The following is a 23491-nucleotide window of genomic DNA, read 5'->3' on the forward strand; positions in this document are numbered from 1 at the left end:
TTCGCATGACAACCGGTAGAAATCTTTATTCATAGTCCAAAAAATAAAAAATAAAAAAAAATAAAAATTAATCTGTTTACCCCACTCATATTTAAAACCAAAATGAAAACAAAAGACTAGTTAATTCACAGTTGGAGTCAGCGTTGCACTTTTGTAAAGCACAAAAGAAAAACACTTTAATATTAAACCATGATGAAAAATGTGTAGCATTTGTAAAGTTTCTCCAGTCAAGAAGAGGAAATTTGTTGTTCAAATAAAAACCATATGAAGTGCAAAACACTTAAACTAAGTATTATTTTACAGTTTTCCACTGTATATTTCCTATGTTGTTCACATGTCAGTATGCTGGTTCTTCAGCAGTGAGCAATATTGTGATTGGAACAAATAAAGACCAAGTAATAGAAGAGGACGGAGCCGTTGAGGCCTTAAGTGGAAACCAATTAAACCCTCTGCTAGCTGCAAACACGCTGCCAATTTTGTATTGTCTCTGAGCAGATGTCCCTGGACTTGTTTGATTTATTGCAAAACCAAATTGACCCCAGTGCCCGCTTCTTTTATACAGCCTATAACCCTAAATTAACCTGACATTGAGGTTTGAATTAAAAAAAAAGAAAAAAAAAGAAAAGAAAAAAAAAAGGAGGTTATGAAAAATAATGTTGAAAAGTAAAAACAAATTTGAGACATCCTGAGTTGGGAAAACAAAAACATAAATAATAAATGTAGCCAGAAGAGTAGTGCAGGTCACATTCGTCCTGCAGCTGCTGCAGTTTTTGTGTTGTCATGTACGCCAGTCCTAGCAGCATGAAGCAGCACATGCTAGTAGCCTTGTAGTCCATTGTACACCTTCTGTATGGAGCCTTGCTTCAACAAGTTGCGAACACCTGCGGAAGGATCGACATCGTTTATAGTGGTCATTCAAACGTCTTTTCAATTTCAAAAGACCAAATCCAATCCCCGCTCACCATTTTTCTGCTTTTCATCCAGTTGCGTCTGAGGGAACTCCACATCAAAGGTGACGATGAGGGACCCGCGAATGTTGATATTGTCGAAGTTGGGCAGGCCCTCGCCTTTCTTCCATATCCTGGCGCCAGGCTTGGTTACTTTGTCCCGCACGATGTGCACCTGACGGACAGCAAGAACACTCGTGCAGTGCTTCGGCAGCAACTTAAGTCTTTGACCGCCAAAAACGTTTAATAACGATTAGTAAGATCAAGATGTATGCTGCCATAAACGTTAAATGGCGTCAACTACGTTTTTTGTTTTTTTTTGTTTTTTGTTTTTAAATTAATTACAGCGCTTCCTGGTCAATGGGTTGTGGAATCAAAAACATCAACTAACTATGGCCAGCAGATGGCAGCATTGTATCTCTTTTTCAATGGGCTGCCAGTGTATGGAATTACAGTGATAAATGACGGAATCTGATGAAATTGAACGTTTTCAATGATGACGAGAATGATCAAAGCCTTTGTATCATTAAATCTAATTCACAGAGCATCACTAAAAAAAAATAGTGTCAAAGTCACTGTTGTGGAGAAAATGTATCTTTTCCACACAAAGCTTGTTTTCTCCTTATCGTTTCAATTTTCGCTTAATGTCACTCAAATGACCTATTTTCAAGTGGTGATTACTAAAGAACGGAATAAGGTAGAAACTTACTTTGTTTTTCCAATGAAAGAATGGAATGTGATCTTTCATTTGGTTGTATATGTAGTAAAAGCACACAATATTATGTTTGCCTTGAAAGATGAGTTAAAATGTTCAAAATCAGCTGCCACTGTGGTTGTTTTTTTTTTTTTTTTGGGGGATAACGTGTGGCAGTAAAAGAGTTAAAAAGATGTCGATAGAAGACGGAGTACCTTGTGTCCGTCCAAATGAACGATGTCCATCTCAAAGCCAACCAGCGCCTCCACCAGGGAGATGGTGACGTTAGTGTACAGGTCATCTCCCCTGCGCTCGAACATGCGATGTCTACAAAAGGAAAACGTTTCCGTAATGTCATATTCTTCAGCATCCTTTTCACCAAAATGTTAACTTTTGTTATATACTGTATTTGGCTCATACTTTAACACTTTGATGCGGAAACGCAGATCTCCGGGTTCTCCGTCGATGTGAGGCTCCCCTGAGTAAAATGTGGATTTTTAATTAAACAAAGAAATTGTCACAACTCCCTCACATGTTCAACCATTTTTGGAGAGGCATGCTTTTCATTGACTGTATCATAAGGTGACAACAGTACGATACTGGTGGCCTTGAAGCTTACCTTCTCCAATGAAGGGGTACTCCATTTCATCTCTCACCCCTTGTTCAATCTCCACCTCGAGTGTTCTCTCCTCATTTACCAGTCTAATGCAATCAAGCAAATGACAGAAGAAGCCTCAGCTGAGAGCACGTCGAAGGGTCGCGACAAATAAAAGCTGAAGAGAGAAAATCGGGACTCACTTGACGTTGGGACATTCATCGCACACCATCTCTTGCGTCATCTGGAAGCGGCCGGGGCCGAGCTGCGTGGTCCTCATCTCCGGTCGACAGTTGCACTTCCTCTTCCCGGGCGCCTCTTTGGCTACGGGCTTGTTACGCACAACCTGGCCGCAAAAGTAAAGACTTTTTTTTTTAGTAAGAAGGGAAAGCCTATTACAGATCATTTTTTTTTAATCATCTTCATGATTTTCAGCATTTTCAACAGTAGTGTCTTCCTTGGTCTTCTCCCTTGAAGTCAAGTTGGGCTCAAAATGTGCAATCTGACACTTATGTACCTTGACTACCACAGTAGTCATCGGAACAGCAAGCTGATTGGAGATGGACTTATAGCCTTTACCTTTAACGTGGCTTGTTTAAAAAAAAATTGTAATCTCCTCAGACAAAACTCTCCTTTGCTTCCTGTGGTCCATGTTTAGTGTGGTACGCACCATGTCACCAAACAGCACAGCACTACTTACCATCCTTTAATTGGCCAGCTGACTGCTTGCAACTTTGAAGACAATTGTGATGCTAATTTGAGGTCACACCGTCAACACCTTATTTTTATTTTTTTAATAACTCTGTTCAACCATAATTCAAAAGCAATGTCAGATTTTCACTGGTTAATTTTCAGAAAATGAATTATGTATTATTACTTTTGCCAGATTCAGGTTATTTCAGTGACTTTTTGCAGTCTGTACGAGGTTCCATGTCCGTCTAATCAGTACTGTTGGCCAATCGGACCATCAATCAGATTTCAAATTCATCCTCGCAAGAGCCTTGGCTGTAAGATTTTTTTTCTCCTCTGATTGGTTGACAGGGCCAACTTTGATTTGTAAAACATTTTCACAACTTGCACACAATACGTTTAATAATAAGCATCTCTGGTGTGTACGATGTGTTGTATTTAGATGTGTACATGTTTTGTCCTGGTATTATAGTGATTCTGAACCGCTCCAGATGATTTGTGTGGCACAGCTGTGTAGTGCGTATTGGGCGTTTTTGTTTAGATTCGAAGAATCCTATAATTGCGATGCAATTGTGGTGGAATGTACAAATGCACTGCCCAACAGAAAACCAACCATTCAACATTCAGGGATGAATTATTGTCTTCAATGAACCAAACATGCATACTGTACATGTCAAGATAGGGGGAAGCTACTCACCTCTACAAAGTTCCCAGAGTAGACCTCTTCAAGCGTGACCTCCAAGTCAAGTATGATGTCATTTCCTCTGGGGATGTTTCGGTCTTGCTGCTGTCGTTGGCCTCCAAACATGAAACCAAAGTCGCCAAAGAAACTATACAGAGAGAACAATTGTCAAAAGTCAACACCCTAATATCACCAGTTAGTCAATTTGTAATTTGACCACGTTTTAGCGAAAATAGGTCATACGGGAAGTGGCTTTTCTTGTTATTTTTGACAGGGATCTGCAAGTTTTTTTTTTTTTTAATTATTATGATAACTAGGGATGGGCGAGTACCGATACCAGGTATTGGTATCGGGCCGATACCAGCGTTTTTTCAAGTACCCGAGTACTCGTGATGCAGACGAGTACAAGCGACCAATGGCAGAGGGGGAAGACGTTAAGTGAGTCCTCCTTGCCTGTAACTTGCGCTAGCTTGCAGCAGTTTTTTACCAAAACTTCACCGGTTTGGAAATACTTCAAAATTGTGAATCTTAAACTAAAAGAGCATTGTTGTGTTTTATTTTGAGCGTTAAGACTTTTGAAGAGTGACTGTGCTGTTTTTGTTTGTTTGTTTTTTTCAAAATCAAAGGAAATATATTTGTTTAAAAATATCTTTTAGTGTTTTTCTTTTTTTAATTTGTCAAAATGTACTACTGTTATCGGCAGTTAGTATCGGTATCGGTGAGTACTGAGGCCAGGGTCTGAGTATCGGTATCGGTCTGAAAAAAAAAAAAAGTGGTATCCAACATCCTTAATGATAACCATAGAACCCGAAAGTCAAACGTTCGAACAGTTAAATGTTCAAAATGTTAATATTTTAGGGATACTATGAGCTCACACAAAGGGCATTTCTTTTTCTTTTTCTATGTGGTTTTCATCATATAACCAGAGAAGGGTACCTGACATAAAGAGAAAATGTGTGATTAAAAAAATAATGTTTTGACAATCCCTGGACAGATTATTTTGTTCATTATTTCCTACGGGAGCATAGTGTTGCAACTCAAGTCAAACACCGTTGAACAGATCATGTTCGAAATTAAGCATGGTAAACACGTACCGATGATCAGACCAAATTTGAGCACTCTACACCCTTCTAATCAAAATGAGCTAACAATTGATTGATGTCTCTGAAAGATTATCTTGTTGGTCATCTCAAGATCACGTTTAAAAATGTTAAGATGCTTAAAATCACTGTAGGTTCCACGGTTACCGTAATCAAGAATCCAATCCGCAAGAATCCAATCCGCGGCGCGGTTCGGGGTGGGTGGGCCTCCGGTGTGCCCCGTGGTTCCCTCTCCCCTCCCCCTTCCTCCCCCCCGTCGCCTCTCCCTCCTCGCCTCCTCCCGCCCATCCTCCTCTGCCTCCCGGTCCCTTTTCCCTTGTCGCCCTCCCTCCTCCTCTCCCCCCCCGCCTCCTGCCCTGCAGCCGCCCTTTCGCCTTCTTGTCGTCTTCTCCCCGCTTCCCCCGCCCCCCCCCCTTCCCTGTCTGCCCTGCGGCCCCTCCCCCTCCCTCTCCCTGGGCCTGGGGCTCCCTCCCCGGCCCGGGCGTCGGGCTCCGGGGGCCGGGCGAGGGTTTGGGGCCTGCCCCACTCCGGTATAACTCCTGGCGCCCCGGGCGGGCTCCGGTGGCCGGTGGGCTGTCCGGTAGCCCTGCTGCGCTGGCTGTCCGCCCATTGTGGTGGGGGGCGGCGGGGGGTGGGGGTGCTGGGGGGCGGGCGTGCCACCTACACCCGCCGGGTTGGGTGAGGCCCCGCTGGTCGCTCCTCTTACTCACTTCACTAGCTTGCACTATACACTTTGTAAATATACACATAGGGCACACAACACATTTCTTGGTGGGGTGGGGAAGGGTGGAAACACCGTCTTCACCCTTCAACTCCCCTCCAATTTTAATGCACCTCACGTCCAAGGGGAGGGGTGAGTTGGGGCGGGGAGCCATCAGAGGGGATGGACTGCAGTGCCTGGCAGCGCTGTGGTCCCCCCCATTTGTGTCCCTGCCCCACCACTTTGTCCCTCCATTCCCTTTTTTAATGCACCACACATATACATATTCATTTTTTGGGGGGGGATACGGGTGTGTCGGAGTAGGGGAAATTTTTTCCCTCTGCTCCGACTCACCTGCTCCCAATTTTAATGCACCACACGCACACACTTGTATATACACTGGGTGGGGCCACATTCACGGTGTAAGGGTAGAGCTCGCCAGTCGGCGAGCTGGCGGACTCAGTAACAGGGTTAGGTGTCACTTGTACTCTGGCGTGACGACCGGGGCCTCTCCCCACCGGGCTCGGTGTTCTGGTGTCCCGCCTTCTCCCCTGGTGCTTCCTCCTCTGCTTCCCCCCTCCCGCCGCTGTGCAAATCTCGCGCGGCTGGAGGTGGGGTGGGCACATCTTCCCTCTCTGCGCTGCTGCCCGGTGCCGGTTTCCGGGGGGGGGTGGGGGGTTCTCGCGGGGGGCCGGGTTCGCGGGGGGGGGGTGGCGGCCGTCGGGGGGGGGGCGGCTTGTTTGGGGGGGGGTGGAGGTATGGGTGGGTGGGGGGTTGGGTGCTGGGGGTCGGGGTGTGTTCGGGGGTTTGGGGGTCGGGGGTGGTGGGGCCTGGGTCGTGGTGGATGGCGGGTTTGGGTGGGGTGCGGGGGGGTCGTGGGGGGATGGGGGCTGGGGACCGGTGGGGCGCTGTGGGGGCCCGCTGGGCCTCGTTCTGCGGCCTTGGGCTCGGGGGTGTGGGCCGGGGCTGGGGCGGGGGTGTTCCGGGTGTCTGGGTCGGCTCGCCGACCGGTGTCCGCTCGGGTGGCTTGGGGGTGGCCTTGGTGCTGCCGCGGCCTGGGGATTCCGGGGGGGGGGGGGGGTGCTCGCTTTGCTGGACCGCGGTTGACGGCTTCTTTCTTTGGTGGTGGTCCTTATGCATGCCAGATCCGTCGCACCAGCATCTACTGAAACTCAACAGAAGTACCCTCTCCCTCCCACAGCCCCTTGAATCAGTTGGTGCTGGTGTCTGTGGTTCTCACTTTGCTTTATCTATCCTTCCCTCCTTCCTCTCTTTAGTTTTTCCTCTGGTCACTTGAGATCTTAATTTATTAGAAGTATGAGGTTTCTGGGGTTGGCATAAGACTCCGGTTTTGTAACCACGCAGGAGGGGTCTTGTTGGTGCTGGACTTCACTTTGATGGATTGGATGTACTGGCTTCTATTGATCTCACTCTGCCTTATCGATCCTTCCCTCCTTCCTCTCTTTAGTTTTTCCTCTGGGCTCTTGAGATCTCGCTAAATTTGCTGGAATTTAGAGGCTTCCGGGGTTGGCGTAAGACTTTGATTTTGTAATCATGGGGAAGGCAGGAAGTGTTTGGTCGGTGCTGGATGTCACTTTGATTTACCTTTCTTTTCTCTTTATTTCTTTTTTTTTCTGACCTTTTCTCTGGTCTCCTGACCATTTAAATCTCACGACTCTGGCAAGATTCTGAAGTACCTGGTTAAGGCGAAGGGTAATGGGATATTTATAAGGTTTTAGGTGAATGAATGAGTATAAATTTATACGTATTTGCACGCACGCACACGCACGCACGCAAACGCACGCAAACGCACACACGCAAACGCACGCACGTAAACGCACGCAAACGCACGCACACATACACACACACAAAAAAAAAAAAAAAAAAAAAAAAAAAAAAAAAAAAAAAAAAAAAAAAAAAAAAAAAAAAGAGCAATGATGACAAGACGTTGAATCGGTAAGACCACCGAATGAACAATTCTGAGCTCTTCAAAAAAAAAAAAAAAAAGTATCCAATTAATCAATGCTGTCTTCATTAAAACACGACCAACCTGGAGAAGATATCATTGTGTGAACTGTGGTGGCCTTCTTTAAGTCCATCTTCTCCATATGCATCATACTGTTTCCTTTTCTCTTCATCTGACAGAACCTAGAAATGAAAAGAATACCAGTCATACCGCTGCAAGACAAAGCCACAACTATAAAGACATTGTTGAATGAATACACGTCGGGCAGTGGGCGTCATTACACCATAACACGGGTGCAAGTGTACCTAATGTTGTTGCTGGAATCGAAGTGGGGTGAAATTCGTTGGTAATGTTAGAAAATCTTTAAAAACTCAAAATCACTTTTGAGGCATTGAAATACGAATCTATATGTTAACAAGGAAGCACCTGCATTTTAAGCCAACTACCTTTTATTTTGTGACATAATGTCAGCCAATCAGATGCAGCCACACAGAAGAGTTGACCAATCACAGTGAGCCGAGTGTTTCCAACGGCAACCGACCAGCAAAGCGCACAAAAGCCGACTCTTCCGGCTGACATTTCACGCCAAAAATATTCACGCATTGTATGTATGATCACTAATGAAACTTATTTGAATAATAATTTAAAGTGTCTCTTACCTCGTAGGCTGCGCCGAGGTCAGCGAATTTATCCTGAGCTTTGGGGTCGTCTTGGTTCCTGTCGGGGTGTAACTGGAGAGCTAGCTTCCTGTAGGCTTTCTTGATGTCCCTGATTGATGCAGTCTTGCTCACCCCTAGGATCTTGTAAAAATCTCGCCTGCGGGAGAAAATCACAGCCTTCAAAACAATCACAAACGTGCATACTACATTCATCACAATAATCATGTTTGCATAAATGGGCGAGTAAACAGCCTAGTTTGACAGACAAAAGCGTGATTTTTCACATTTACATAAGTAGTTTGCTCCATTGAATGACACAATTACATCAACACGGAACAAAAATGTAAAAACAAGGAGTAGTTCAGCTCCTTGTTCGCTCCACTGATTGAACCAATCACAGTGAAACATGTGTACCAGCTGGCGATGCTGCGTGAGCGACCGTTCCAGCGTACGTACCCGGCAAACACTGTAGTGATAATCCAGAGAATCAAATAGCACACAGTGCACAAGTTCATCCCTTTGGTCGCCATATATAAACCCCTAAATATATATATTTAACGAAATCCTGGAAAGAAGAGCCAGCTTCCTTTGAAGGTTGGATCCAGCTGCCAGTTACAAGAAAGCCTTCTTCCGGCTTGTCACGGAAGTCCCACCTACCGGCAACCGGGTTGAAATCCCGCCCACATTTAAAGAGATATAAGGAAACAATCGCTTATTTGAATTGTGGATTAAAAAATAGTCATGTCGGGAGAGAGGAATTGATGGATACAGCGTGTCCCGGGAGTGGGGTTCATGACTGTGTGACCGTCCCATACAGCGGCACTGATGAAATGAGATTCCATCAATTATTTGGGGCGAATTCCTCCCTGAAGCAAAATCATCTGGAACTAGTGGTAAGAGATTGTTTGGAGACATACATATTTTTGCTCTTCCAAATATCAAATAATATAATAAACATGTTGTCTATTTTGATACAAATCTTGTGAATGGTTCCATATTAATTAACATGACAAATGAAATGGCAACTGAATTGACCGGTTAACGCATGCGCAGCAGGGTACTCAGCCGAGTACCGTGTAGACGGTGGAAGAGGGCGCCAAATAGGAAGTTGAGCAAAAATGTTCAGCTCGGCTTCATTTCTCAACAAAGCTTCGAACAAACTGTTGGACATTTAACACATGAATGATTCGGGCCTGTCGACGAGGTGCTCTCCCCCCGAGATGGAACAAGCCAACGTTTGGCCATCAGCGGCGGGTGAAGGTAATAAGAGTCGCGTTTGTTAGCCTCGCTGCTAACTCCTCACTTTAGGCTAAGTTGGCGGCGAAGAGACAAATGTCCGGTTTGAGAGTTAAACGCTTCCCGCGTCTCGTCAGACAAGGCAATCGGTTTTGACGACGAATTGAAACGTTTGTTTGGCGGGGATTATGCTACAACGACGAACGTGATGAGGCAGGTGAATGTGGCAGCAGGCTGGTTGTCATGGCAGCATAAAAATGTCATCGCTTTATGTCGATTAAATGGGGTTTTAATTAAACAATCAAGTGAATCTAAAAATAAGGCATTAAAATATTTTAAATCAGTCTTTCAAAAGTCGTAAAAATGTTAACACATGATAAGTATAATTGTAAATACAATAGTCTGAAATCTCAAAATAAGTTTACATTCTTAAAAAAAAAAATCCGAATGACTCGTTTGCCAATAAAGATGATTTCTGATACTGTAGTTCAGTTTTATTAGTTGTTTACTTTTCTTGACACTTTTACAACAGTTCTCACGTTCATTAAAATCTTGCAAGTGAATCTTACACATTTTGCACCATTTAGTCAGCTTGAGACCACAATAATTATAAGTACATTGCTAAAGTGTATACCTGTGTTTCCTCAGACATAGATCCAGACAAGGTGAGCATATGGCCACGTATGGAGCCCTTCCTCCTGGGTTCCCTTCAGGTATGCGTACACCATCAAACGCATTGTCCGGTATACAGTAACAAAATACCTCAGGAGTGATTCTTCATCTTAGGTGCCCCCCACCTCCAAGCTCGGCCTGCACTACCTTCGCAAGATGGCCACCTACGTGCGCAGCCGTGATGGCTGCTTCCCCTGCTTGACCTGGGCAATGTGGAGGCACATTGCATGTGGGAAGCTGCAGCTAGCAGAAGACCTGGCGTGGCTCTACTTTGAGACATTTGACCTCTTTACTGGCCATTCGCCCGGGGACAGACTGGAATGGGCAGAGTGTCTTTCGCAGTGTTCAAGCAAAAGTGAGCTTGACCAGCAGAGGAATGAGGTAACAAGAAAAAAAAAAGGTTTTAGTATAATTTCAAAATCTATAATTGTTTTATAGTAATCCTGTGCTACATCGTGGTTCAGGCTTTGTGCCCCTATGATTTCTAAATAGAACAAATCTATTTTTAGTCACTGATTCCCCAGCTATATCGCCGCATCCACAGCTGATCGTGTATTGTTTTTATTGATTTTTTTTCTGAAGAGCAGTAAATGCTCTACTTTTCTTTGCACTATAAGGGAAATGCAGCAGGATGCAAAACTCCAACACATCCCTCCGTTTATTATTTATTTACTTACAATTTTTATGCCTTGAAAAATGGTAGCAAAAAAGGGAAACGTTTCTTCTTAAGCTATATGAAACCACTTTTATTGAGGGGGGGGGGGTGATTGGTTTCTGGCGTCCAGTGTAAAAGACTGTATTGTAATTAAAATAATACTGTATAATCGTAAATAATTGCCACAGTGAGTGAAACAAAAAAAAAAAGATTTATGTAACTCTAATGCATTTGAGCAAGGAGAACCACATGAAAAACACATGGGACAAACAAACACATGTACATAAAAGGCACACACCATACTGTACACAGGTCTGCATGGCAGTATTAGGAACTTCACATTCATATAGTTGTTCCTTTGCTCCCTAGAGGTCCGTGGACACGCTACAGTTCCTCCTCTTCCTCCACATTCAACAGCTGAACCGCGTGTCTCTGCGAAAATCGCTCATTGGTGAGGAGTGGCCCAGCCATCGCACACGCTCGCCGGCTCCATCGGAACGCGAGGCCAAGACCAGCTCCCAGAACAAGGTCCACCTCATGTACTTAACACACTCGCTTAGAATATTGAACAATACCTAATACAAGACCTGTAGCCGCAATTTAGCCTTTACCAAAATAGCTACACTAGAACATTAACTCATTCACTCCCAGACATTTTTCAATGAAGCAACACCCTTCGCTCCCAGCTGTTTGACTGGATTTTGACCGATTTTGTAAGGCCTACAGAATATTGTGTTCTATTGCCATTAAAAAAAATAATAATAAAATAAATAAAAAGAAAAAAAGAAAAATGGAACATACCCAAAGAAAGATTAGTCTCTTCTTACATCAGGAAAAGTGATATTTGAAAAAAAAAAAAGGCAGGGGGAATATATATATATATATATATATATATATATATATATATATATATATATATATATATATATATATATATATATATATATATATATATATATAATTTATTTATTTATTTGTATCCATTTACGTTTTGCAGCAATTAGTATGAGAATATAGCTAAGTTTCATCATTATTCACAAACCTGTTGAAAACATTGGGGAAAAGAGCTTGTTGCATCATGGCCCTGGTTGATCTCTTATATTCTGCTGCCACCTGCTGGCCGTTTTTTGAAAATAACTACCATTGCTTTAAGCGACCTCTTCAGGTCAGAAGCTGCATCAAAGCATTCTGTATGCTCTGTATACATTATTAAAGAAGCACACCACCTGTTAAAGTAAATAAGTCTCGTATTGCTGTTATTGCAATTGAGGGGTTTTGGGAGAGCAAGGGCTTCTGATCAGGTGCACAATATGAACAAAAGTGGTCAAAATAGAATGGATTATTTATTAATTTATTTATTTGGGGGTTGTTCAGTAGAACTGGGACGACCAGGCCCACCTGTCCTTTATGCAGAGCCACCTTGAGGAGCTTCTGGAGCTGCTTGTGGAGCCGAACCAACTGTCAGAGTCTGGTATGGTCCCGCGTGACTGTCAGGTGTGTGGACTCACTGGACCACCTGCTCGTGATAGCTCACAGCAAGTTAGCGACGACTGACACTTGCCTCGTCCGTTCCCAGATCTCCCTGGATGCCGTGCACAGCCTGGGCCTGCTCCTTGAGGGCTGGGTGCACCCGTGCAGGACTGTCCAACCCGTTCATAAGTTGCTGAGTAAAGGTCCGCTCCAGATGCAGGCGGGCTACTCTGCGCTCAGCCATTCCTTCCCTCGGCAGCAGCTCATCGCCTGTCTTCAACATAACCTCACGCTCAATCCTTTTGGGATAACTGCCTGCCTGCGCTCCAAAAAGAAGCTAGCCTGGGCCCAACAAGGTATCTTCTTAAACAATCCCCAAATCTCCTCCTTTGAAGCTTTGTCCTAACTTTTTACCTTACCTTTCTTGTTGTATCTAGTAGAGGGGGCTCTGAAGCCTGCCATGATTGTCCGAAACACTCACATGGCCCCAGCAGGTAGCAAGATGGTGCTCATGTCTAAGGTCTGTAAGCAGACCCTGGCCAAGACCTCTGACAAGATGACGGGAGCCAACATTAAGATCCACCGATGCTCTGAAGCCTTCATCTACCTCCTCTCACCTCTCAGGTGAACTAATATCCATTCGCAACACCCAGGACACAAGTCAGATGCTTGAAAGGCTGGAAAATGAAAAGGAAAATGAATGAATAAAATACTATTTCTTTCACAATAGATTTCATATTGCTCTTTTTGTTTGTAAATTGAGAAAAAAAAATTATATATACATGTACATAAACATGGATGATAATGTATAAAATAGTTACACAACACAGTAATGTAGTCAGTGGATAAAATGTTTTGTTTTCTTTTAATAATTTTTAATCAAATGGGGTATTATATACAGCCAATCTATATAATTTGTTGTCGGGCGGGAATCCTCGTACTTCCAAAATCATCACTTTTCAAGAGCCCACAAAAACCGTTAATGTTTTTTTGTCAAAGACAGCTAACCATTTTCAATGCTTTAGTTACTCTTATTCTGTAAGAGCTGTCAATTTTAGTCCCCATACAGTCAGAAAATGTAACATCAAATCATATTCAATCTGGATCTGAGCCAGATTTCATGTAAAATTCTAATTAAATTAAAGGTAGTTCTACCCAAACATTTTCTTTACAATATGTTGTATGTGCCCCTACTAGTCATGACACATGACACTCTGACCTGGAATAGGAATTGAGCAACAAAATCCACCTGCTTGTATCAACCTCAGGAGGCGGCCATTTTATTGCTTGCTGTTCTGCCGAAAATGACATCACAGTTGGTCTGGGCTCAGGTAACAACCAATTACAACTCATCTTCAGAAAACAGGTGAGTCATGATTGGTCATTATCTGAGAGCCTTGAGCAATGTCATATTTTCAGTCGATAGCATGTGGCAAAATGGCCATCCCCTGAGATGTATGAGAACGGGTGGATTTTGCTGCTTTACTCATATTCCACAAATGCAATATTAATCAGAATACTGCATTATGACTAGTGGGTGTGCATAGAACGTAAAGGGTTGACTTCCCCTTTAAGCCATGCACATTTTCTCATACAAATCTCATTCAATCTGAGTTGAACCTTTTTTATGTCTCCGCGATAATCCGGACCTGATCCGGATTTTATACAGTATATGGCAGCAATTTCTTGTACTGTACTTATTACTCTTAAATCTTATTCCGTGTGAGTAAAAATGTGTTTGTTTCCGCACCGTCAAAAGATACAATGTTGACTTTAATCCAGACCTGATTCCTATTTACCATTTTGGTCTTTTCCCCAGGTCGGTCAGTTTGGACAAGTGCAGAGATTGCACAGTGGTCTTGGGTCCCGTGGAGACCAGTGTGCATGTGCACTGCTGCCAGAACGTGCGTGTGGTGTGCGCGGCGGGCAGGATGGTCATCGGGGCCTCGTCTCGCTGCACGCTCCACGCCATGACGCCCACACGCCCTCTTCTCCTGCCTGGCAACGTTGACATCACCCTGGGCCCCTTCCACACCTTCTACCCCTCCTTGGAGGACCACATGGCCAGCGTGGGGCTGGCGGTGGTCCCCAACTTGTGGGACCAGCCCCTGTTGCTGGGGACCGACCCTGTAAAGCCTTCTGCTAACCCGGACCTGGCTTGCTACCGCCTCCTGCCCCCAGAGGAGTTCCATATGCTGGTGGTGCCTTTCCACATGAAGGGGGACACGTGTGAGGTGCCGGGGGGGTTGGCGCCCTGCTATCAAATGGCACTCGATGCCAAGCATGAGAGGATCCAAAGATGGCAGAAGACTGTCATGGACGCCCAGCTGAACAAGTGAGTGGCAGATATAAATGGGCTTCTAGATCATTATCATTAACCAAAAATATATATATATTTTATTTACTTTTTTTTTTAATCTGCCCTTGGCTGACAAGCGGCGTCTATCATGCCTCTTGCCTGAAGCTGCCAAATGCAGAGTTGTAACTGCTCTAACATGTACATTAAATTCCAAACAAAGTCGTTAGCATACACCGACTGTGTGGTAGCTAGCTGCATTTTTCCATTGCATGACTGCAGTGTTTGGATGGACAATTGAAGCCATCAGTCAATAACAAGGTTAGCTAATGCGAATGGTAACAGTAGTTTGTCACTATTGCTCGAGGGACTCTGAACTCACCATGACCCTGACTGGACAGAGTAACAATACAATGTTTGACTTATATACACAACTACACTGGCCACAACCTACACTTCTCCACTTCAACTAAAGTTGTTTTTACATGAGATATTTGCATGCACTTTGAAAATGAAAACAAATGTGGCGGTAACTGAGTGTGTCTTTATGTGTTGCATGACAATGTAAATTCGTAAATTTGTTGTAAATTTGAGAGTGAACTGTCATATGTCGAAACAGTCATGAACCCTGGACGCCCATTTAAATAAAACTTGATGGAGAGCATCAATTGACTCCTCCCACTCGTTTTGGCGCTATCTGCAAAGAAAAGTGATCCGCAAAAAAAAAGACAAAAGGTCGACTTTTAAAGGCATTTGTGTTTCCACTCCAGTCCTGTAGGTGGCAATGGGTGTAAACTCCCAACACTTATTTTCTGCATTTAGTAGGGCCAAAGAAAATCCTGATGTTGACGTCATGTGTCCCAAAATGACTGCTAAGCGAAGCCATTTTGGCATGATAAACGCATATGCCACTGTGAGTAAACGGCAAACGCCACGCTTGAACAATGATTGACAGCTGTTGTGTACCAGCTGCCACAAGAAGATCGGTAGCCCTTATTGGCCTATTTAGCAGCTGCTAAGTGGCTACAATACCGGTACCTCAAAAAAAACCCAAAAAACTGCCAAGTCCGATGGCATTTTGAGCACACAAAGCATACTAAATCCGGATTGTACATGTAAAACCTTTGTATGATCAGATTTGCACGCACACACCAGCAACAGAGGAGGTAATTCCACATAGCAACATCGCCAAGTTGGGGAAAAAAAAAAGCCCTCCTGACATTACATCGGCAATCTAATGTGTCCACCTTGCACATGTATATCATGTGCTTTTCATCAAAGTGACTGTCAATGTTCTTGGACGGAAAGTTGACAGATAAATGCAAGTTTTTGCCCTCCACTACATTGGAGCCCATTAACGCTGCACCAATAATTTCAGGGGCGTGTTCAAAGAAAGTCATGTGATGACAGGCCCTCTATGCAAGCCCGTTTAACGTAAAAAAAAGTGCAAAAAAAATACTCAGCTAAATAAGAAAAAGTGTTTGGTCTCTATAGTTTGGATTTTCAACTATTGCGTGTGAGTCGGGAACAAATGTGTAACTAACTTTTTTTGGTTCACTTCTAAAATGTGTTGTGTGTTCTTTTTGTAGGGAGCAGAGTTCCAAGTTCCAGGAACTGGTGGAGACGAAGTTCCACGAGTGGCTCATGGAGACGGGACACAGGAAGGAACTGGACAGCCTGATCCCGCCCCCTATGCCCTCTTTGCAGGTCTCCAACGGCGAGCCAGTAAAAAACGACATGTATATAAAAACAGGAGGAGCGGTGGGACAGTCGCCTATGGCTTGTTGAGTTGTTTTCGTCACACCTTACTGGTATTTATTTAAATGACGTCATCAGAGACATTTGTGACCAATATGTAGCTAAAAGCTATTAATGGGATAGTTCGGATTTTTTAACATGAATCTCAGTTTCATCCTCACCTCCAGTGTGTGCGATCAGCACTGACTTAGCTCTGACAGCGTTCTGTGACACGAGTTCTGGTCCGGTGTTGGACGAGAGGAAAATAGTCCAGCAAGTTGGCTGGGGTCACAGAAATAAAGCGTTTTTCTTCTAAAAACAATTTGTGTTCAAAAGAGTGATACATTTGCACACTAAACTCCTTTCTGAAAAAAGTCAGACGCCATTACCGCTGGCACTACTTTTCTATTCGTTCGTATTACTGCGCGGCGCCCTGCATGCAGCTGATAGACGCGCACTAATCTACAAGTTGTTTGTCTTTTCGAAGGCGGAAGGTGTGTGGATCAGCTGTCTGCAGTGCGTCGATCAGCTGTCTACAGGTCGCCGCGCAGTGATACGAACGAACAGAAAAATAGTGCCCGGCGGTAATGGCGTCTGACTTTTTTCAGAAAGGAGTTTAGTGTGCAAATGTATCACTCTTGAACACAAATTGTTTTTAGAAGAAAAATGCTTTATTTCCAAGACCCCAGCCAACTTGCTGGACTATTTTTCTCTCATCCAACACCGGATCAGAACTCGTGTCACAGAATGCTGTCAGGGGTAAGTCAGTGCTGATCGCACACACTGGAGGTGAGGATAAAATTGAGATTCATGTCAAAAAATCCAAACTCTCTCTTTAAACTTGAATCCAAGGCGCCATTGTTGTTTGAATTTGTTTATGACTGGTCACTTTCAAAAATTTTAAATTTAGTATAGCCTTCAGGTTCAGGGGACTTTTATAAAGCTAAAATGGCTGATAGGAAAACAGTTTACTACCTTTTGCATGTCTGAATTTTATCATTAAGATTAAAGGTTCCAGGTCGGGATGGCCTACTTTTCACTCAAACTCTCATGTTTAGTTTTTTAATCAGGAAAATATGAGCATGCATTTTCAATATCAATTCATTTAGAAGAAATCTGTAATTAACTGTAACTAAAGTCCCCCCCAATATAGTCAGAATTTTCCAAACAGCATCCACCCATACATTTTCTGCACTGCGTATCCACGCTGTTGTCCCATGTGGGTGTGCTTGATTTTTGAAGTCCAACTTTGAGAGGGTAACCTCCACGGGGTTGTCGTGTAGTTCGCTATCCGGCCACAGGGTGAAGCACTTCTGGCCGGACAGAAGCAAGCGTTTGCCCCGGTAGCTGGAATTGATGATTGATGGAAGTGCCCACGTTTTGCCGTTGCTTCAGCACTTTCAGCGAATGCTTGATAATGTGAAGCCTCACAAAAATACACAGATTGCGAACGACCGTGCGTACCGCGATTAACAGAAGTAATACTGCTTGTTCATTTTTCAAAGCTTCGCATTATCTGCACATGCCAAAAGGTGGGCACTTCCGTCAATTCCAGTCAATGACGATGCCCACCTCTGGCCGCCACTGCGGATGCATGAACGCAATAAAACAAGCCACGAAATATATTACAATTTACAATGCTTGCCTCCTGTTAATGATGTTGGCCACGTGCAAAAAGTGGGCGGGACAAACTGTGTAAAATGTAGTCATTTAAAATGCATTAAATTACGACTGAGTTTTTCAGGGGGGTTAATTTTAATGCTGACATCATTTTTACATACAAGACCTATTATATGTGTCACTGTTCATCCCAACCAAGTGTACCTTTAAACATTACTTTGCAGATCCTAATATTGACTTTGTGAATATGAAAGTGTTGATTCACTTTCACTCATGTGCCAAGCAACCACTTCAAAGTATATTTTTCTAATAGTCGATAGAATTACCATGTATATTATTTGTGTATTTTTATTCACCCATGTCATGTTAGTTTCTTGTGTACATAGTTTACCATTATAAAACTTGTCATGTTATTGCACTGTAGATGATTGCTGTGAAAGAATGAATGAATGCTGCTGTCGCACTCTTCTATGAGGCTTTTAAACAGCTATTATGTTTGCTCATTAAAAAAAAAATAAAGATGATGGTGTCACCGGGCAGTGTCTGGATGCATCCACAAGGCAGAAATAAGTCCTGAGTTGGCAGCTCCTCCCTCGCCAGATGGGGGCAACCCGGCGTAGCTGGCACGTGCGAGCGATATGGTGAGGGGAGGGCGGGCGCTGGACGCAGCCAGTGCACAAGTGGGGTCATTGGACGCTTACCATGCCCGGGCATTCATTATGCCGTAATCCTTCCTCGCTTTTCTGGAAAAACTGAATAGCGCTAGAATCACTGACTCAATTTTTGGATCTCCTTTTCATGACAAAGTGATTGTTCCCCTGTTTGCCTCCCACTGTTGGCGCTCCCCAACGTGGCGAGGCAGGGCTATAAAAGGGAGCGCTTGAGGTCTCAGTGCAACATCGAGACCTCAGGGCAAACACCGAACACCGCCGACACCTTCGCATCACAGAGGCTGCGCCGCAACATTCGATCCAAGATGGGCAGGGTGAGTTGAGGCAAAGCGACACAAAAACTTTGCCGTTTACATCTGCATTCCCCACTGGGCCTTGAGATTAAAAGAACTCAATTGGCACCATTTTCCAATTTGATTGTAGGAAAAGTTAACATTTTCTCATCCCGCAGATCGTCTTCTACGAGGACAAGAACTTCCAGGGTCGCCGGTACGAGTGCGACAGCGACTGTTCCGACTTCCACACCTACTTGAGTCGCTGCAACTCCATCCGCGTGGAGAGCGGCGCCTGGGTGGTGTACGAGCGGCCCAACTACCTGGGATACCAATACGTCCTGACCCGGGGCGAGTACCCGGAGTACCAACGCTGGATGGGCCTCAACGACCGCCTCAGCTCCTGCAAGATGATCCACTTTGTGAGTGCCAATACAATTCTTGTACCTGCTTTCACATGTAGGAATTGAAAGAGGATATTATTGTGTTAAAGCAGTGGTAGTTTACAGTTACAATTAACTGTATCTCAATTTATGTACAGCTAGTGAATACTTTTGTCCAGCTAACCTAACGCCTGCAGCTACATTCAGGGTCACCACCAGTCAAACAGGTCAAAAATCAATCAACTTTGACAAGGCCCACCATATACGAATGATTGCCTCCCTTTCCCGCCGTCATTCCAGACCAGCGGGGGCCTCTACAAGATGCAGCTGTACGAGAAGGCCGACTTTGGGGGCAAGGCTTTCGAGGCCACGGAGGACTGCCCCTCTCTCCTGGAGAAGTTCCGCTGGAGGGAGGTGAACTCGTGCAAGGTCTTTGACGGCTGGTGGGTGTTCTATGAGCACCCCAACTACCGCGGCCGCCAGTACTTCCTGGAGAAGGGAGAGTACCGAAAGCCCGGTGACTGGGGCGCGGCCAGTGCTGCGGTCCAATCCTTCAGGCGCTTCACTGAATGAGTCGTCCTCCCGTCGCTGCTCAACCCCTCCCTACCCACCCCACGCAATCAACAACCATGCTGCGCTATGAACCATGACAGGAAATAAGATTTTGAACTGAGGTCAACAAAATAAAAGCCTGTCTAGAAAGCAGAAAAAGTTGTCCTGGATTTTTAAGTTTGTCTGTGTAGTTTGCAAACAGTCAACAGTTTGGTTCATGTACTTATATTCAAAGTGAATGGAAACCAGTCCAACCCTGGCTTTATTAAACCCCAGTTTGAACCTGAAATCTTAATCCTGGATTGAAACCATAACCTTAACCCTAAATTAAAACCCTGACTTTTAACTTGAAACCTTACTTTAAAATACTTAACCCTGTCTTGAAACCCTAACCATGGTTTGAAACTACTAATTAAGTGAAATGCTAAACTAACCCCTTGCTTGATACCATATAACTAAAGCTTAAAACCTCAATTTGAAACCCTACTTTAAAACATAAATCTGTCTTGAAATACCAATTTAAACTCTGATTTAAATAAGTAACTTTGGCTTGAAAGTGTTTTTTAAAATCCTCATTTGAAACCCTAACACTGGTTTGAGACCTCAACCGTTTTTTAAATCTTAACTGTCATTTGAAACCTCTAAAACAGTAATCCAGCCTTAAACTTATATTGACATGCCAATTTGAAGCCCTAATTTGAAACCTTAACTGTAGCGTGAAACCCCACTTAATTAAAACCCTAACTCAAAACTCTAATCCAGCCTTAAAACCATTAACCTTAGCTTGAAATGGCAAGTGGAAATGTCTGACTTGAAACCCAAATCCTATTGTGAACCCTACTTTGAAAACCTAACCTTTGTTGAAAACCCTAATCCTGGCTTGATAAATTTTCGATCCAAAGCAGACCCAGAAAGCAGAACGGGATATATCTGCCTGTCTGTGTATTTTTTGTAAACATTCAAATTAGATAAACTCTTGCTTGGTCAAACCAGAGCACCTTGACGTTTGATCAGTTCCTATCAGTGCCGGGCCGAGGTCCACGATGACAAGTTGAGGGTTGAAATGAGTCCCAAAGGAGAAACAGTTCCCTCCTCCGCCAATCAGAATCAGCTGTGCTTCCTTTTGGATCAGCTCAGAGCAGAAGGAATGCAACATCAGAGGCCACGGCACTGACGTCTGAAGGCAGGACAAGCAACAGTGAGATTCCCGACAAGTCCAGGATGTGAAATCAGGTTTGAAGCACTTTGAACTGACCGTGACCAGACTGATCTCGACGCTGCAGCGCCTGGAAAGGTTGATTATGGCCACTCCCGGCACGGCCTCTGAATGCAGCCAAACTCCGCCCACCACAATCAGGTGATCGCCAATCACATGGGCACCATGCGAATATCTACAGGACAGTTCAGTTAGCTCAGAATGTTTCATTAATCGGTTTTCTCCAATCATCCTCATTAGAGTTGCAGGTGAGCTGGAGCTTATCCCAGCCGACTTGACTGCTTGGCCAATATTATGATGTATGACTTTCCCTCCTTGTTATCAAACTAAACTTGAAAGACTCATTTGAAACACTCATTAAAAATAAACAAATAAATTCAAGCCTTTTCCATTTGATCACTTCTTAAAATTATTCTTATAATCTTTGCAAGATATTTGGGTTAGAAAAGAGCAGCATGCCATATTTCCAGGCTATTGTCTTATTAATACTCCAATCCGACTGTCTTGGAAACATTTTTTGCTCTGATTGGTTAGTTCTCGATATATGGACGTCGTGTGTCCACCATGTTCTCTTCATGGTGTTTGTTGGCTCTTTTGAAATTTAGCCATCCGTCAGAGGTTGTGTTCCTGGTGACAGTACACCCTGAGGTGGTCACCAGGGCGACGTCTCAGTCCCCCTGGAGAAATAATTTTTCACCTCCATGGTGATTGGTGGCCACCTATTCATTTCAATTAAGGGGTAAAATTGAATGATATGTTTAACTAGGATGTAGTGAAGTGACCCTCATCCTGAGAAGATGTTTACGCCAAAAAGAACAAACAAATTTTGTCAAAATATGACCTAGGCCAGGTGTCTGCAACTTACCGCTCTGGAGCCACATTTGGTTCTTTAGTCCCATCGGAGAGAATTATTTTATTTAAAAAAAAAAAATACAAATTAAGCTCCACAGGGAGCCACCCTGTGGAGCTTTATTTTTATTTTATTTTAAATGTAGATTTTTTTAAAAACATATACTTTATCTACATTTAAATATACAGTACATAAAATATTATTTAAATGAATTGATTTTATTTAAGAAAAAAAAAAAAAAGCCCAAATTTGTAAGTTGTCAGAAAAAGAGGTGAAAGGTGCATGAAAGTTAAAAAAAAAAAAAAAAAAAAAAAAAACAACTAAATGACCAAAAAGGAAAAGCAGAAATTACTATGAAATGTCCATGAAATTGCCAAAAATTATAGAGAATTTAATTAAAAAGGCATAAAAAAAAGAACATTCGAAAGGTCCAAAAGCAAAAGAATGTACACAAACATTTCCCCCCCAAAAAAAGTCAGAAAATTTATATTAAAAAGGCAGAAAATGTCCAAAAAAGTAGCTACAAAATGTCCAAAAAAGTAAATCATAAAAATTGCCATTAAATGCCCAAAAAAAGTCAGAAAATTGATATTTGAAAAAAAAAAAGGCAGGAAAAAAAAGAAATATATATATATATATATGTATATATATATATATATAGCCATAAAATGTCCAAAAAAAGGAACAAGAGGCAGAAAATAAAATCTCAGAAATTTTACAGCAAGGCAGAATATTCTCAAAATGTATGTATGAAAACAAAGTCTGAAAAACAATAAAAAAAAATAAAAATGCAAAAACAGAAGACGAAAGGTAGAAGAAAATGAATCTCAAAATACCACACTAACACACTGTTTTGTTTCATTTATCACAATGTTCAAATGTTTTGTGGTTCCAGACAGATATTTGGTAATTTATTTGCTCTTTTGATTTTAAAGTTCTGCTACTCGTCTATAAATCACTAAATGGTTTGGGTCCTGAATATATCCAAGAAATGCTGATTGAGTACAAGCCCAGCAGGGCTCTGAGATCTACAGACTTGGGCCAACTAGTGGAACCCAGAGTTCGAAGCAAACATGGTGAAGCTGCATTTAGCTATTATGCTCCACACAGATGGAATAGGCTGCCAACAGAAGTGAAGTCAGCCCCGAGTGTAAATGCTTTCAAATCCAGGTTAAAAACTTTGCTTTTTTCTTATACCTTTGATTAGGGACTTTTAAACAGCTTTAATTAAGTGTTTTTTTAATTATTATTTTTATTTTTATCATTATCATTTTAAACTTCCTTATGTTAAATTTTGTAAAGTTTGTTGAATAATGTTTTAAGACTGTTAGTTTGTAACCTATTTTCATTTATTTTTCTTCCTCTGAATGTTAACTACTGTTTCTTGATGCTTATGTGTTGTCTTTCCTCGTGTAAAGCACATTGAGTTGCCTTGTGTATGAAATGTGCTATACAAATAAACTTGCCTTGCCTTGCCTTGCCTAAAGCTCGACACGTGTCCTAGGCCATTATTTTTAGAGGATGACAATATGCAACTGTAAGGAACCCACCTTGGACAAGGAGGGGGCTGAACATCTACGCTCTCCCAGTAGAAGCCTCTCTCATTTGGCTTCATCACCATAATGTCGCCCAGCGGCTCCCCTCGTCTTCCGTGCCCTCCGAACAGCACCAGCCCTCCCTGGTATGAACAGGCTGAATGGGAATGGCGGGCTTCTGGTGCAGCACCCTCTACTGCCACCTTAAAGAATTGCATTGCATATTGGAAATGGAAATATTTTAATTATATTTTAACAATGTATTAAAAATCTGAAATCTTACAAGCCAAATG

The 23491-nt window shown here is 43.1% G+C and overlaps 4 protein-coding genes across 7 annotated transcripts in view; 2 read left to right on the plus strand and 2 right to left on the minus strand.

Annotated features, from left to right (window-relative positions):
• Positions 1–8753, minus strand: dnajb11 (DnaJ heat shock protein family (Hsp40) member B11). The gene is made up of 10 exons (XM_077536462.1): positions 8490–8753; positions 8034–8190; positions 7459–7556; positions 3624–3756; positions 2440–2582; positions 2261–2343; positions 2062–2119; positions 1857–1968; positions 963–1122; positions 1–881 (listed from the first exon to the last, which is right to left on the minus strand). Exons 1-10 carry the CDS (start codon positions 8561–8563, stop codon positions 817–819), a joined length of 1083 nt encoding a protein of 360 aa, XP_077392588.1. The 5' UTR covers positions 8564–8753; the 3' UTR covers positions 1–816.
• Positions 8396–16306, plus strand: tbccd1 (TBCC domain containing 1). Of its 3 annotated transcripts, none has more exons than XM_077536458.1 (9): positions 8396–8926; positions 9918–9982; positions 10056–10322; positions 10966–11124; positions 11974–12090; positions 12173–12422; positions 12504–12690; positions 13886–14401; positions 15952–16306. In XM_077536458.1, exons 2-9 carry the CDS (start codon positions 9953–9955, stop codon positions 16148–16150), a joined length of 1725 nt encoding a protein of 574 aa, XP_077392584.1. In that variant the 5' UTR covers positions 8396–8926; positions 9918–9952; the 3' UTR covers positions 16151–16306. The 3 variants fall into 3 exon arrangements, with proteins under 3 accessions (XP_077392584.1, XP_077392582.1, XP_077392581.1); XM_077536456.1 differs by lacking the exon at positions 8396–8926 and adding an exon at positions 9064–9293 and having other exon boundaries at positions 12507–12690; XM_077536455.1 differs by lacking the exon at positions 8396–8926 and adding an exon at positions 9065–9293.
• The window catches only part of lcmt2 (leucine carboxyl methyltransferase 2), a 17020-nt gene continuing 5455 nt past the window's right edge, over positions 11927–23491 (minus strand). Inside the window, exons 12-15 of one of the 2 annotated variants that reach the window (XM_077536453.1) lie at positions 23214–23401; positions 20853–20988; positions 20596–20774; positions 11927–12743 (exon numbers count right to left, since the gene is read on the minus strand). In XM_077536453.1, coding sequence (XP_077392579.1) covers positions 12728–12743; positions 20596–20774; positions 20853–20988; positions 23214–23401 — 519 coding nt within the window. In that variant the 3' untranslated portion in view covers positions 11927–12727. Of the gene's footprint in view, positions 12744–20522; positions 20775–20852; positions 20989–23213; positions 23402–23491 lie in introns of those variants that run through there. The other variant, XM_077536452.1, reaches the window with a different exon arrangement.
• Positions 18549–19756, plus strand: crygs2 (crystallin, gamma S2). The gene is made up of 3 exons (XM_077536476.1): positions 18549–18704; positions 18842–19084; positions 19346–19756. Exons 1-3 carry the CDS (start codon positions 18696–18698, stop codon positions 19616–19618), a joined length of 525 nt encoding a protein of 174 aa, XP_077392602.1. The 5' UTR covers positions 18549–18695; the 3' UTR covers positions 19619–19756.

The sequence above is a fragment of the Festucalex cinctus genome, chromosome 11 (genome assembly GCF_051991245.1).
Source record: "Festucalex cinctus isolate MCC-2025b chromosome 11, RoL_Fcin_1.0, whole genome shotgun sequence".
Taxonomy (NCBI): domain Eukaryota; kingdom Metazoa; phylum Chordata; class Actinopteri; order Syngnathiformes; family Syngnathidae; genus Festucalex; species Festucalex cinctus.

What these genes read in the sequence shown, in the direction of transcription:
- dnajb11 (XM_077536462.1), bottom strand. Translation starts at nt 8,563, where the DNA reads ATGGCGACCAAAGGGATGAACTTGTGCACTGTGTGCTATTTGATTCTC. An exon ending in ATCACTACAGTGTTTGCCGG is followed by an intron (nt 8,191 to 8,489) that starts GTACGTACGCTG and finishes TTTCTCCCGCAG; the next exon opens with GCGAGATTTTTACAAGATCC. An exon ending in GATGAATGTCCCAACGTCAA is followed by an intron (nt 2,344 to 2,439) that starts GTGAGTCCCGAT and finishes TGATTGCATTAG; the next exon opens with ACTGGTAAATGAGGAGAGAA.
- tbccd1 (XM_077536455.1), top strand. Translation starts at nt 9,212, where the DNA reads ATGAATGATTCGGGCCTGTCGACGAGGTGCTCTCCCCCCGAGATGGAA. An exon ending in GCCATCAGCGGCGGGTGAAG is followed by an intron (nt 9,294 to 9,917) that starts GTAATAAGAGTC and finishes GTGTTTCCTCAG; the next exon opens with ACATAGATCCAGACAAGGTG. An exon ending in TGGTCCCGCGTGACTGTCAG is followed by an intron (nt 12,091 to 12,172) that starts GTGTGTGGACTC and finishes GTCCGTTCCCAG; the next exon opens with ATCTCCCTGGATGCCGTGCA.
- crygs2 (XM_077536476.1), top strand. An exon ending in CCTGCAAGATGATCCACTTT is followed by an intron (nt 19,085 to 19,345) that starts GTGAGTGCCAAT and finishes CCGTCATTCCAG; the next exon opens with ACCAGCGGGGGCCTCTACAA.